This window comes from Tarenaya hassleriana, unplaced genomic scaffold (genome assembly GCF_000463585.1).
Source record: "Tarenaya hassleriana unplaced genomic scaffold, ASM46358v1 Cleome6, whole genome shotgun sequence".
Classification (NCBI taxonomy): domain Eukaryota; kingdom Viridiplantae; phylum Streptophyta; class Magnoliopsida; order Brassicales; family Cleomaceae; genus Tarenaya; species Tarenaya hassleriana.
In genome coordinates, this window is record NW_010968505.1 from 2,108,656 (window position 1) to 2,124,520 (window position 15,865).

The window sequence follows — 15,865 nt, forward strand, 5'->3', positions numbered from 1 at the left end:
CAGCAGGAAGTTAAGCCTCTTAGGACATCTGATTCACAGTGTTATTGACATGTATGTGGTGTTTTCTCACATTGAATGGGCTGCTTCTTTCCCCCAGCTTGTTCTTCCTTCTCCCTGTATCTCATGTCAGGCCTTTGATAATATATTTCTGATTTTCAGGATCCAAAGACCAGATGTTCCTTAAATATTTTTCTGGTGCCAAGTGATGAGATGATTCTGCCATGGATCTAACATCGAACAAGCATGCAGGTAATTTCTTGTTTTCTTGTTGTAGACCTTGCATAAATCAAGTTCCATCAAACATTTCTGATTGCGAGATGATACATTGTTCCATTTTCTCATCCACGGTTTTGGATCTCCAAGAATTTATCATATTCAGAGACACCGATACTGTATCTAGGAATCAGCCTTTGGCATTCATATCATTGATAGCATTATTTACAGAGGCTATTTAGATTTGCATGAAAATACATTTGACAACATGAGCATTTTGGGTTTGGCCATAGATTATGGCTCAGTTCGGTTCTTAGACCCATTTGATCCGAGTTACACCCTGAAAACAACAGGCCTCTCTGGTCAAAGATACTGTTCTGCAAATCAGCCAGACAAAGGATTGCAGAATGTTGCACAGTTCGCTAAAACTCTAGTGGTTGCTCAGCTGATAAATGAGGAGGCAAATTATTGCAATAGGAGAGGTAAGTTTGTTTTCCAAAAATATATATTCAGTTCTATTTCTTGTGAAGCGAATGGAATTTGACATCCTGGTCGCGGGCTTGGTATAGGAATGGGAAAAATCCATGGTGATGAATATCAGATCGGAAAGATAAAGAAGCTCGGTCTTGTTAAGTATAACAAGGCACATTCTTAACACTATGGCGGTCCATAAGGTTGATTATACAAACTTCTTTCGGCTTCTTTCAAATGTAAAGCCAACCCTAGCACTCCTGAGGTCTTGGATATTGGAAAGGAGCGGAAAGAGGCATGGAACAAATGGGTATACAGGAGGTATGCCTTTTATTTCTTTTGCTTTATCGTTTTTTTCTTCTGAAATTCAGTTTGTCTCGAGCATTGTCTGAGTTACTGCCTCCGACATGATTTGTCACTCATTATGATCGCATCAGTTGACCTTCCATGATTTCTTCGGCTATGCAGTTCCGATGAACCTATTTACTTTATTTATTTCTACCCTTCACTTGTGCATGCTCGTAGAAATCATTTCCCAAATGTAGTTTAATAGCAGTCTTGTGTTCTGGTTTCGAACAAGTTATCACTTGGGTCTTGCCCGGTCCAAAACATTCTTTCAAATAACTGTGTTACGAAAGCAATCGTTCAGTGCATATCTGTAAATATGTTGGATATATTTGTTTGAAATAGACTGCATGTCCTTCGTCATCAAGTTCTCAACTGAAAAAACCAGAGCTTTTACAGAATCTATTGTTGTCAACTCCAATACAGCTTGCCCCTAGTCAGATCTCAGACAAAGAAAGTAAAGCAAGAATGCATTCAGGGAACCCTAAATCCACAATAAGGAAGGAACTATCTTTGCCAAAGCACCATAGACGCAGCCGAGGAAGGAGACTTTCTCTGAGGTCCCTTGATCTCCCTAAATCTCAGGTTCTTGATCTGCCAAAACTATTATATATATAGTCTGGTTTTGTATGCAATTGCAAAGCAATAGGTATAAGATTGTGTTTCGGTTTTACATAATCGCATGTTATAGAGGAAGAAAAGATTCCTTTCGAAAAATGATTTTCATATCGGGTTTAAGAGCCAGGAAATAAGTGGAGCTAGAACTGATTAAGGCCTTAGGGTTAGTCGAGTTTGGCTGGCCGCCATCGCCCGAGATTCATACCTCCCCAAACAAGTTGGCTTTTGAATTGATTTCTATCAATGATCTCGGAAAAAGGGGTTTAATTAGGAAACCCCTTTCAAAAAAATGATTTTTTTTAGTATTAGATAAAGGGTTTGGGATTCATGTGATGTGTGGATTGACTATGACTAGATCTTGGCCTTTCTTTTGCCTCTTTTGCTTGGCTGCTCTGCCCCCTCCATGAATTTTCTCTACAGTATTTAATTTTACGGTCTGAAAACGTCAACTGAAGCAGTTGGAAACGCCGCATGCATGTTCTTAAAGCACTTGCGAGTACGAGAAGACAAGACGAAGACGCGTCTTCCAAGAGATTCTTCGTCGTCTTTCTATTGTTCCCTTCTTCTCCACGTTATGATTTCAACTCTCCTATAAAAAATGCAGAAAAGACCTCAAAGTTAGACAGAACAGGATGGTTCTATCACCAAGACAAGAAGTGATGCAAGTGTTTATCTTCAGATATTGAGATTTTATTCCGGTTTTATTTAAATTATATCTAGGTTTGGTTCATATTTAAAAAATATTTTTATTTGGTTCAGTTATTTTAATATTTCGATTACATTCGTTTAATTTAACTTGATAAAAGCTAATAAGTTATGTTTCATACCTTAGATTAGATGCAACATAGGTTATTCCATTTGATTTTATATATCTGAAATGAGATTTTAAAAAATGTAAATAATTTTTTCTTGATTTGAATAAATAACTGATATCAAGTCTACAAAAATGTAAATAATCATCATACCTAATAATTAAGAACTCTTGAGAAAATCGAAACAAATTAAAGAGGTTGAATCACTTAAAACTGCAACACCGAGCTGTCATATTTAAAGTGAAAAGTGTAAGGGGATGCGACTTGGATTGGTTTCTCATGTGATGGGTCACATGAGAATCGGTGAAAAATTATTTGCAAATTTCAGATATTTGTCAGACAAATTATTATTTTTATCATTTACAAAAATAATTTAAGCTATGATCTCGGCTGCTTCCGAGTCCTTACCTCTTAGGGGGAAATACCCAATTTAGAGAAGAAAATCACAAAAAGAACGATAATTTTCTTATAATATATATATATATATATATATATATATATATATATATATATATATATCTCTATATAAATCCCTTGTTTATCATCCCTATTTACTGAAACCCTGAAACAACGGACCAATTACGTTCCTCAAAAATTCAAATACGGTTGCGCTATATTTTTTTATATTTGATATTTGTTCAAGTCTCCGACCAAAATCTCGGCTCTTTATTTCTTTGGTGTTTGACTAACAATAGTGGCAATGGGAGAAACATAATCATGGCAAATCAAGAGGACAATTAGGCGAAGACTAATCACAAACCTAATATTATTAGGATCACATCCCAAATGGAAACCCTAATCATAGTTTTTGACATCCGGAAAATATATAATTCGTCTCTAATTATACACATAAACAGTTTGTCGACACCTCGTGGGAAATCTTGGCAAAAGATTTAAGCACACGTCATACACTACTACTAATGATGTAAATTTAGTGATTAAATTTTTTTTAAAATTTAAATTTCAAATCAAATATCGAATTATACTGTTCATTGTTGTTAGATAAACCTGAAAATTAGGTATCTAAAACAGTTAAACAGACTGTTTACAAGTCTTTTCAATGGTTTCCGACCAAAGGTCAATTGATTTGGTCCAATAATAAAAGTAAAATATGTACAATAAAAAAATTTGTTGATATATTACTTTTTTTTTCTTGATAAAAGATATGCGTACGACAAATATTTATTGGTATATGTTTTCTATATATTAATAAAAATAATTAAAAACTTTTTTTTTCTTGATTTGGTTCTCTAAGTACTTGTGCACATGATAATCATATGGAAGAACATGTGCTCATCAAGTCAAATTTTGCTGCCACCAAAACCCTATTTTGAATTGCCTATTAAAATATTTGTGTGCAATGTCTTAATCTCGTATAAAATATGCGAATTTTATATATACTTGGAGAGTATTGTGATAACTATTAAATTATTCATCAAAACTTATTAATGATCAGAAAAATAAAATTAGAATTAGTAAGAATTTATTAACGACAAACTAAAAAAAATAAGAATTTATGCATAATACAATTTTTAAAAATAAAATTCCGAAATTAAAGTAAATAATGCTTACGCCTACAATATTCGAAAAAATCCTATTTCATGTGTTTTAATTTATGTTTTCCTTGTAAAAATAAAATAAAATATTTTTCTATTAAATCCTTGTATTGCTCCGTGGTTTTGTCTATTAAGGTACCCATATGTTCTCATTTTATTCGATGTTTTATATCCGACACGTATACATCAAATTATTTCATATCGTTCTGCTACTCAAACACCTCGTTCTAACATTTAGAAATACACCAAAAAAAAATGGCAATTTTTTTTTTCTGTTTTATAACTAATATTTATGGATTTTTAACGAAAGTTTTTAAGGAACGAGTAAATTACTTGAATGCAGGTGAGGAGAAATATTTAATTATTGTTTTACAAAATATTGTTGACGGAGGAATGTCGGTAAGCACACTCAGCGACTACTCAAGTATACACACACACACACATATATATATATATATATATATATATATATATATATATATATATAACACCCTGAAGGGCTAAAGTGCAACCCTTTCGATAATCATAATCTCTTGAAAAAAAGAAAGAAGAAGTAACATCCACTCAGAAGTTCCTTGACATCAAGAAGGAAGCGAGCGACAAAAAAAAAAAAACCTCCATGAAAACAAGAACCAGAGTTTTTGCTGTACTGTTTCCGTTGCTTTTGACGGCTTTCTTAGCCGTATCTTCTCTTCCGTATCTTCTTCCCAATACGAACCACGGTATGGTTAGAGCCGGAATCGAAGATCGGAATCGAATTCGGAGGCTGTTGGTCTCAGCGTACGCCGTTACTTCCTCCGCAAGAAACCCGAAAACATCATTAGAAGATATGGGCAGGACAGTGAAGACAAGCCTCAGAAGAGCTCCAAGGAGCGGTTCGAATCCGACACAGAACAGGAAAACAACTCGTGATGAGCTCTCCAAAGATCTCTCATGATTTCATATTCGTAAGTAGTCTATTCCGTTTTGATTCATTAGGTTCTTTTTTTAGGGTTTAATTAAATTGTGTTTTTAGTTTTCTTTCATTAGAGTTTTTCGCAGATTTTGATGGTTGTAAGTTGTAACCATATAGAGGGATCTGCCATTAGAATGTTAAATTATCAACGAATTCCACATTCCGTTCTCTTTAAGTTTTTAAATTATTTTTTTTTACAAAAACGTAAATATTAATTTTTTAGATTTTTGAATTCTAAAAACTCCAAAAACTCCAACCATTCAAAGCAATGTTTTCTCAGATCTTGGTTGATCTATAATATTGAACATGTAAAATATAATAGTTATGTATATATATATATATGTGTGTGTATGTACATCAGAAGTTGATTTTTTAGATTATAGTTTTATATCAACATAAAACAAATTAAAAGGAGAGGAGAAATTTTCTAATTATATTTGTTCCTAAAGGTTATATTCCGGTGGACAACATTAACATTAACATTAACATGAATGAATGTACGTTTTTTAAAAAAAAATATATATTTCATTTATAATTTATATGGATCGTACAAGATGAGATTCCGTCCTCGTTTAGGCATTCTATTCAAAACAAATTTCTTAAAATCTGTGAAACTGTCTAATTGATTCGTTGGACAATATGCTCAAGATACCTTTCATGCGGATTAAAGATCTCAATTTCATTGCTGCATATGCTCATGCTTTTACATATATATATATATATGTATATATATATATATATATTGCTGAGCGTTATGTACATTTGCATGTGGCATCACGTGAAGAAGAAAATGGGGCAAGTTTTAGTTTTTATAATAAAGTTCCAATAGATGATGTTTGGTAGACCTTTACAACCCACAATGCCATTTGCTTATTTGTTCAACGCATCTAAAATTCTTTGTCAAATTTGTATTGAAAAGTTTAATTTCTTCTCATTTTACTTAAAGAAAAATGAATTTTCACCTCTTAACAACTATTTTTTAAAGGGTACATGTTTAAAATAAACGTTTCTATATTGTCCGTTAACTTGAGATTAAGACGATGTTGATGATGATATTGTTCATTGTAATATTACATAATAATCACATATGAAATGAAAATCTAGATTGAATGAATAGCAAAATACGGAATATAAAAATATAATAGAGTTGTCAACATATAGATTTCCAAGCAAATGAAATATTTCAAAGTTTCTGCAAATACCCTTATATAGCAATATCATAGGAGATCAACATAATTCAGTTACCTTCTTGCTGTAACCTCTTCTTGGTTGGCCTAAACCTTCTCTGATTTTGGACAAACTTGTAGTGAAATCAACAATAGTTTTAAAAATGAAATAATATATATATATATATATATATATAAGTAGATTCTGAAAATATATTCATCGGGTGCCGATATCAAGATGTGACAAGAAAATATAATTGATAATTAAACATAATGATTTTTAATAAATGTTAAATTTTCAACAAAATTAATATAAAATTTTAAAATGTGTCGAAGCCTTGAAGGTACAAAACCCATTGCCCAACAGTCCAACACCATATGGAAATGGACCGAAATTAGGTTAGTAGGGCCTTTGGCCCATATTGCTTAAAGCTTCGTGCATATATATCTATATATATATATATATGTCTCTCTTAAAATAAGATCCCTAGTGCTAGATGCATATTTAATCGATCAAAAATATATCCCTAGGGCAATTAAATCCATATTCCGGCAAGATTAATTTCTCTAATTTATGAATTAGACCACAAATTCCTTCTGATCTCACAACTAAACCAAAATCATAGACAAAATGTTTATATAAACACTTTTTTAGGAGATAGCAAGTTTTTCATTTTCCTCCACCATAAGATTAAGATCGATTCGAACTCGTTATTTGTGTTTTCTTTTCATTGTAGGATATGTATTTATAAATCTCCACACACAAAACAAAGAAATACATTAGATTTTATGGATTAAAAAAATATAATCAATACGATGCATCATACGGAGAAGGATTCGGAGGAACACAAACTTGTGTAACACCTTCAAGCATCTGTATCACCTTTCCCATGTTCGGCCTTACTGTCGGATCCTCTTGTACGCACCAAATCGCGGTTTTAACGTATCTTTCGAACGTATCCATATCGTCCGTAGCCTCGTAATCTCCGACGATCAAATCGACCAGCCTGTCTTTTCGGAAACAGTCGTATGCCCAATACGTCAAAATCACGTTGTCCTTGAGATCGACGGCTTTCTTGCAGCATATGGTCTCTAGAAGCAGCACTCCGTAGCTGTAAACGTCGACCTTCGTCGTGATGGGGGTGTTCCTGAACCACTCGGCCGCAATATACCCTTTGGTTCCGCGGATTCCGGTCCGAGTATGCGTCTGGTTCATCATCAGAAGCTTGGCGAGCCCGAAATCCGAGATCTTTGCGTTGAAGTGATCGTCTAGGAGAACGTTCTGAGGCTTTATGTCGCAATGTATGATCTGGGTGTCGCATTCCTCGTGCAAATACAAGATCCCTCTCGCGATCCCGAGGGCGATTCTCGTCCTCTCTTTCCAAACCGGTTTTGGATGCCCGAACAGGAAATTCGCCAGCGTTCCATTGGGCAAGAACTCGTAGAGGAGAAGATGGTTTTGATCTTCCTTGCAGAAACCGACGAGCTTCACGAGGTTCTTGTGATGGGTTTGGCCTATCACGTTCACCTCGTTCTTGAATTCTTTGTCTCCCTCCTGAGCGACTCGGTCGAGTCTCTTGACAGCGACCAAGACAGTGTTATTGTCGCCGGTTCTTATCATGCCTTTGTAAACGATCCCGAAAGCGCCTCTCCCGACCTCATCTCTGAAATCACTCGTCGCTTCCACGAGCTCTTTGTAAGTAAAAACATGCAGATTCGACTTGATTACTGCGCTGCCTGAATCCTTTTTCTTGTCGGCTAAGGAACAGTGACTTCGACTGCGAAAAGCAATGAGTATGATGAAGTTGAGAAGTAATGAAGCTCCAAGAAGAGTGTAACCTGTAATGACCAAGCCCTTTTGACTGAGCTGTTTCTTTCCATTGGGATTCCTAGCCGGAAAAGGAATATCTCCGGCGGAAATTCCGGATTTAGGAACCTTAATGAATGCTCGAGCGTCAAGGCTTTGATCTAGTCTTCCGTTAGACAATGGATACTTCTTCTTCCTGCAACTACTGCCTATAAAACTCGCGACGGCGCAAAAGCAATCCTGCAAGCAAGAAACTCGACAGTTCTCCTCTTCGTAAGGCCAGTATTCCTCGTAATCCGAAGATTCCCAAACGACGTCTTGTAGCCGGATAAAGTCGTACGAATAATCGTTTCTCGTTCGATTGCAAAAGCCTGAATCGAAATCCGGCTGGCAATCTCCATTCTCGTTGTTCTTATCTACGAGGGAAAACCCTTGTACGCATTTGCAGCTAACCCTTTGATTTTCGCCCACGCAAACGCTGTTGAATCCGCACACACCGCTTCCGAGACCGTTAGTCAAAGCCTTGCAAATGTCGTCCGGTTTAGACCAAACCATCGACCACGTCGCATTACTACCGCCGGTCTTCGGATGGTAATACTGAGCGAAAACTCCGTCAAAATGTAGAACCACGCGATGGTAAAAATCCCTGGAAGGGATAACAATACCTTTCCCGTCGTGGATTTGGATGTTAGTGCCATTCCGTGTCGAAATGTATAACTCGCCCGACTCGTTGTAAACGAGGCGAAACCCGGAGTTAGGTCCTGTCCGAGGATCCTCGGTCTTGCAGCTATAGTACGCACCGTAATACTTTCCGGTCGGAAGGTTGACGACGTTCAGTTCAAGATTCCCGTATTCGAGCATATGGGCGCGGAATCTTCCCTTGGTGAAGTTTTTGTTTGATTGACGCGACGAAAGAACACTATCCGTTTTCAACTCCTACACATATATCCATACAAATTTACGATTGAGGTACTAATAATATAATGGAAAAACATATATATATATATACACACACACACATATAAGTAACTATTATTGATTTTTAACAAGTATTGAAACCGGGCAGAGAATAAACAATGCGGCTTGCCATTGACAGGGTTCTTGGTACAGACTTATACACAAAATAGAAGAGTTCTAACCTAGAAACAGCTATGGAAATACAATCAAAGATTGCAGATATACAGCTCGAAACAAATAAAGTTTCCTTTTAGCTTATTTCCCTTTTACCCCCCTCAAGTTGGAGCATATAGATTATGTATGCTCAACTTGGACAGGAAAACATCAAACTCCTTTTGGCCGAGAGCTTTGGTAAATATGTCTGGCAGTTGATTGGAGGAAGAAACGTGGCGCGTAGAGATTTGTCGAGAGTTGATATGATGGCGGAGAAAATGACAGTTGACCTCGATATGCTTCGTTCGGTCGTGGAAAACGTCGTTCGCAGCAATATGTAACGCCGCCAGGCTATCACAATGCAGCAACATGGGATCGGGATGATGCACACCAAGAGAAGTGAGGAGTGCTTTTAGCCAGAGGAGCTCACAGGTAGCGACCGCCATGGCCCTGTACTCTGCTTCAGCCGAGGAAAGAGAGATCGTATTCTGTCGTTTGGAACGCCAGGAGATAGGGGATGATCCGAGCTGAATAATATAACCAGACAGAGACCGACGAGAACTTGGGCAACCAGCCCAATCCGAATCACACCAGCCATACAAACGGAGATCAGAATCAGACCTGAGCAGAATTCCCTGGCCAGGACGGGATTTTAAATAACGAACAACACGGAGTGCAGCAAGCCAGTGATCGCGGCGCGGGATATGCATGAACTGAGATAGAATGTGAACAGCATATGTGATGTCGGGGCGTGTTGCGAGGAGATAAAGTAGTTTTCCAATCAGCCGCCGATAAGGTTCAGGGTCGGAGAGAACTTCGCTGTCGGAGACGGCAAGACGGTGGTTCTGCTCCAGTGGAAAACAGGCGGGTTTCGCAGCCAATAGACCTGTCTCTGCAATAAGATCGAGAGTGTATTTTCGCTGGCAGAGAGATATTCCTGTTGGATTTCGAGCAACCTCGATGCCAAGAAAATACTTTAGGCGTCCTAGATCTTTCATTTTGAAACACTTGCTGAGATAGGCCTTGAACTTTAACACACCCGATGCAGAGTTACCGGTGACAAGTAGATCATCAACGTAGACGAGAACATGAATGCGTGTAGATGCATTCTGGAGGACAAACAGAGAGTGATCACTCTGTGTTTGCTGGAAACCATATCGGGTAAGAGCGGTGTTAAGTTTCGCGAACCAACAACGGGGAGCTTGTTTAAGGCCGTAAAGAGATTTCCGAAGTCGGCAAACGTGATTCGGATGCGATACAGGGAAACCCGGTGGGGGTTTCATGTACACCTCATCGGATAAATCACCATGTAGAAATGCGTTGTGCACATCCATCTGGTGTACGTCCCAATTTCGAGCCGCTGCAACTGCAAGACAAGTTCTTACGGTAACCATTTTAGCGACCGGAGCAAATGTATCATCATAGTCGACACCTTCTGTTTGACGATTTCCGAGCACCACGAGTCGAGCTTTGTGACGCTCTATACTTCCATCAGATCTGTACTTGATGCGGAAAACCCATTTGCACCCTATAGCTTTCTTGTTCGGTGGTAGAAAATCAGTTGTCCAGGTTCCATTGTTTTCAAGTGCAGCGATTTCCTCACGCATAGCCTGCTGCCAGCGAGGATCTTGAGCTGCCTCTGAATAAGATCGAGGTTCATCGTTGGCGGTGACAGCTCCGAGGAAAGCCTGATGCTGAGGCAAGATATGATTGTAAGAGATGACATCAGCAAGAGGAAATTGCGGACCAGAGCTAACTGCCACTGCATTGGTAACGAAATCCTTTAACAGAATGTTTTGATATTTCTGGCGTTGCCCTCTTCCAAGACATGGTGGAGATGGATCAGCTGAAGATGATGATGATACAATGTCTGAGCTAGAACCAGAACCACAAGATGAAGAATCTGGTGGCGTATGCGAAGTCGATGGAGTTTCCTGCACATCCCGGGAGACAGAGGAAGAAGAATTGGCAGGAGATATCGAATTGTCGGGAGATGTCAGATTCTGAGGTTCGGAAGAAGACGACACCGGTGGAGATAGCCGAGAAGAACCAGCCGAGAAAATATGGGTATCGTCATCCAAATAGACAGGAGGATGGAGCTGTGGTGGAGGCGAAGCTGAAGTTGAGATATCAACACTGTCAGAGTATGGAAATCTGTCTTCAACAAAAAACACATCCCTGGAAACGAGAAACTTCCGTGTTTCCAGATTATAAAGACGCCATCCCTTTTGCCCAGATGGATATCCCACAAAAATGCAGCGAAAACTCCTCGGAGCAAATTTATCGCCCTGTCGATTCTGATTGTGTGCATAACACAAGCTGCCAAAGACTCGAAGATGATCGTAAGACGGGGCATGTCCATGAAGAATTTCATATGGAGTTCGACCATCGAGAATTGGGGATGGAGTTCGGTTTATCAAATAACCGGCTGTCAGAATACTTTCTCCCCAAAAATCAATTGGAAGATTAGCCTGAAACAACAATGCACGAGCCACATTAAGTATGTGACGGTGTTTCCGTTCAACACGTCCGTTTTGTTGGGGTGTGCCAACACAAGAGGTTTCGTGTATTATTCCTTTCGCCGAGAAATAAGGACGCATGCTTATGAACTCGGAGCCATTGTCTGAACGAATTGTTTTCACGGCTGTATTGAATTGTCGCTCAACTAAGGCCATAAAATTTCGGAGTTTATCCTGTGTCTCGTGTTTGCCGGTAAGCAAAAAAATCCATGTAGCACGGGAGAAGTCGTCAACAATAGTCAAGAAAAACTTCGCACCCGAAGAAGATGAGGAGCGATATGGTCCCCATAAATCACAGTGGATAAGCTCAAAAATAGCAGAAGCTTTATTATGACTCAATGGAAACGGTTCTCGAGTCTGTTTCGCTCGTAGACAAATATCGCAAGGTTTAGAAGCAAGACAACTAGTAGCAGACAAATCAAAATCAGAGATCTTCAACAGAACTTTGGAAGAAGGATGTCCCAGTCGCTTGTGCCACAGATCAAACGATGATGAATCCTTCGTCCTAGTGACTGCCAAAGTCGCTGCATTACGGAAATAATACAGCCCTGCTTTTTGTTCACCCAGTCCAATCGGCATCTTGGAAATCCGGTCCTGAATGACACAGAAGGAAGGAGCAAAGGTAACAAAGCAATCAGTATCAGCCATCAGTTGGCATATCGATATTAACTGGCAGCGAAGACCCGGCACGAAAAGAACATTTGATAGGCAGAGGCGAGAACCGAGAGAAACTGTTCCAGATTTAACTGATAGAACTGTCCGATTATCGGGCAAGATTACTGAGCAGGGTCGAATAGGAGAGACATCAACCAATGATGAGAAATCGCCTGTCATATGCTGAGAGCAGCCAGTGTCGAGAATCCAAGGGTCTGAAGAAATCTTACCAGAGAACGTATCAGGATTGTCGACTGATGTGGTGTTGAGCAGAGCCATCAAGGAATTCCATTGCTGCTGGGTAATGCCACTGAGATAGTGCTTGTCTGAATCAACTAAGGGGGAGACAGTCGAAGCCGCTGCAACTTGGGTGACATTAGCACGAGCAACCGGAATGCGAGTGCGATCAGAGGAAGAAGGAGTTTTCCCGCGTCCCGCCCCTGTTCGGTTTCGTGGCCTGTCCCCCCACCACTCGGGGAATCCCAGAATCTGAAAACATCCTTCTGCGAGATGACCTGAACGACCGCAGTTACTACAGAGAATGGATTTGTCTTTGTCATCAAGCTTTGGTCTGGGTTTCGGAGCAGCTCGAATAGAAAATGCCGCAATTTCAGGTCTATCATCATGGGTCTGCGCAACCGACTTAGTGTCTTCGTCCTGAGACACGAGATTGTACGCTTCCTCAAGGCTGGGAAGAGGAAGACGCGAAAGGAGGTTTGATCGCACAGTTGCATATCTCGAATCATCGAGCCCGAGAAGGAATTGATAGAGCCTGTCTTCATCACGTTCCTTCTCAAGTGTGGCACCTATGTCACAGGTACATTGGTTGCATTTGCAGTGTTTGAGAGAACGGAAAGTCGCCAAATCGTCCCACAGTTTTGTGAGCTTTCCAAAGTATGCTTCGACTGTCATGCTCTGTTGCCGACAGTTGGCAAGATCGCTGCGTATTTTGAGAAGACGAGGAGCGTTCGTCTTCCCGAAACGACGCTTGAGATAGTCCCACAAGTCTTGAGCGTATTCACGATGAACCACATCAGATCGGAGTTGAGATTCAAGCGTGTTCTTGATCCAGGAGGTGATGAGTGCATTGTTCGTGTCCCAGTCTTCGAAATCAGGCGAAGTCGGATTCGGTGGTGGAATTGTGCCATCTACAAACCCAAACTTCTTTCGAGATTTCAGTGCTTGGCGAATGTTGATGGACCACTCATCATAATTGTCTCCCCGGAGCAACGGTTGAGACAAAACAAGACCGGGATTGTCGTTCGGTGTGAGATCATATGGAGAAATCGTTCTCCGCTGAACAATCACATTGTCGGTCGCTGTCGCTGGCTGAGTCATGGTCGGTGTCTGAGTCGGAGGCGGGATTGGAGTCGATGGTTCTGTGGAGTCGGGGTTCGTAGAAGAAACAGGGTCGGCGTCGGTGGACATAAAAAACAGAGTTTCAGATCGAAAAAATGGAGGTTTCGGGCTCTGATACCATAACAAGTATTGAAACCGGGCAGAGAATAAACAATGCGGCTTGCCATTGACAGGGTTCTTGGTACAGACTTATACACAAAATAGAAGAGTTCTAACCTAGAAACAGCTATGGAAATACAATCAAAGATTGCAGATATACAGCTCGAAACAAATAAAGTTTCCTTTTAGCTTATTTCCCTTTTAATTTTTATTAATTTCGTATTGAATTAGTTTAAATAATTGTTAGGTATCTTTGTCTGTGTAAACTTTGGTATGTACAAAGTAATAGTTAACTTTAGCAAGTACAAATTCGTTAAACTTGTATATATATATACATAATTACCTGGGTAGGCAGCAAAGTATCCGCGGGATGAGCAAAACTCGACCACAATTCATCAGAACTCTCATCTTTAATGACGAGGTTTCCGAAATCATTCAAAGATGCGTAGGAAACGACACCGGAATCGATCTGAGACCGCCATATTTGGTCGCCTCGAGGATTCGTAAGAACAATGCCTTGATCTCTAGTTAACGTAACCTTTGATCCTTGGGGAACAGAACTGTCCAAGTGGACATACCACGCGACGGTTTTGCCTGGAATCTTATCAAACCATATGGACAGCATGAAATCTTCGTTCGGCTCGATTTTGCGGAACCCGAACGCGAAATCTCCCGAAGGTGAGCGCCATGAATTGGAGAACTGTTGGGCTTGTGAAGAAGTGAGAGATGAATTCAAAGGAATTGAACCGTCTTTTATGGACATGACGAGAAGAGGGAGTAACACAAGTATTAAGGAGAGTTCAAGTTCCATTTAGGGTTTGGAAGTAAAACACGAGAGAACTTGCTCTTCTGTCCGGTCAGAGTGTAAAAATATATAAGGACGAAGATTAATAACCCTTGCGAATGCTCAAGTCTTTATGTTTTATTTTTTCAAAGTCAACGGCAGAAAGACTTTGGAGTCAACTTAACACTGTATGGTATATTTTTGTGGTTGTATATGTGTGTGTATATAAAATAAAGAATAGTCTTAGTTTATTCTTTTAATAAATACTTTATTGTTAAATTTTATACATACATAACTATGAAACGTCGTGTTATATACAATTGTTTTACATAAAATTACATAATTAGGGGGGGGGGGATATTATATTTATATCCGTCTTTTTACGTTTTTAAAAAAATAAAACATACTAAATCAATATTCACTCCAACTTTTGCGAAATGAAACATAATAATATTTATTTAATATCGAAACTGCCAATAAGTAATGTTTTTAGACGTATCTAGTTATATATATATACATATATATGCACTATTTTTATAGCCCATATTCCACGTTAGTGGACGACTACTTTTTTTATTTGGACAAAGCAAAGTGGAGGACCGACTTTATTATTGTGATAATGAAATGTGGTCATTTGTTAAAAAACTATAGAAAACTAATTATATTTTTTTTTCTAACTTTTTCATACAACAATGTTGTAATAGATGTGAAACGTACATTCATCCGTCCTCAACGGTAGATACAATGAATATAATTGGAATATAAGTTCTTGAATTATCTAAAATTAATAACTTTTAATCCAATTATTGAAAGTACTAGATCAATAGTTACAATTTAATTATATTGAGCAAAAAATTAATTAGATGTTAACGAACAATGGCTATTAGGGATTATTTTCTCTCTTTTTACACGGATGCACGAGATTATTTTGAAACTTTAGCCGAAGATTTTACGGCCAATGAAAATGATTTTTTTTTAATCGATTCAAACATAAAACAAAAATTTCATTACACAGTTTTATTATTTTGTCATTCTACGACGATATTATTCGGACATTTTTTTGCATGTACAGACAAGAAATAACATTCCCAATTAATATTTTACCAAAAAAAAACATTCCCAATTAATACGTAAAAAAAATAGTCGGACGTGGTTGTGGTGATTACTATGGTCTGGTTTGGGGGCATCGAATTCTAGACCGGTCCAAATGTGACCGGTTTAAGTTCGAGAGATTTTGCAACAGATGATTCACGTGCCTCGCATGCTCTGATATCACGTGCATATCACATGGGTGATCCTCTAACGGTGTCGGTTCAAACTTGAAATTTGAATTCGTGCCTCATCGGCGGGCCTTTAACTTTAAGAAGGAAATTCTAACAAATTCCACTATTGTCCTC

General features: G+C 38.7%; 1 protein-coding gene and 1 long non-coding RNA gene across 4 annotated transcripts in view; one reads left to right on the forward strand and one right to left on the reverse strand.

Moving 5' to 3' along the window:
• LOC104799087 overlaps positions 1 to 2,409 on the forward strand; it is a 3,038-nt gene extending 629 nt beyond the window's left edge. The window contains exons 2-6 of one of the 3 annotated variants that reach the window (XR_769522.2): positions 160 to 249; positions 567 to 695; positions 783 to 1,005; positions 1,456 to 1,614; positions 2,103 to 2,409. This is a non-coding gene — a long non-coding RNA (uncharacterized LOC104799087). Of the gene's footprint in view, positions 1 to 159; positions 250 to 566; positions 696 to 782; positions 1,006 to 1,455 lie in introns of all 3 variants that reach the window. The other 2 variants (XR_769521.2, XR_769520.2) reach the window with 2 other exon arrangements.
• Positions 2,410 to 6,944: 4,535 nt separating this feature from the next.
• On the reverse strand, positions 6,945 to 8,804 carry LOC104799693 (G-type lectin S-receptor-like serine/threonine-protein kinase RLK1). The gene has a single exon (XM_010522332.1). It carries the CDS (start codon positions 8,802 to 8,804, stop codon positions 6,945 to 6,947), a length of 1,860 nt encoding a protein of 619 aa, XP_010520634.1.
• Between the last annotated feature and the right edge of the window lie 7,061 nt (positions 8,805 to 15,865).

Excerpts from the sequence above, each read along its gene's own strand:
- LOC104799693 (XM_010522332.1), bottom strand. The coding sequence starts at position 8,804 with ATGCTCGAATACGGGAATCTTGAACTGAACGTCGTCAACCTTCCGACC.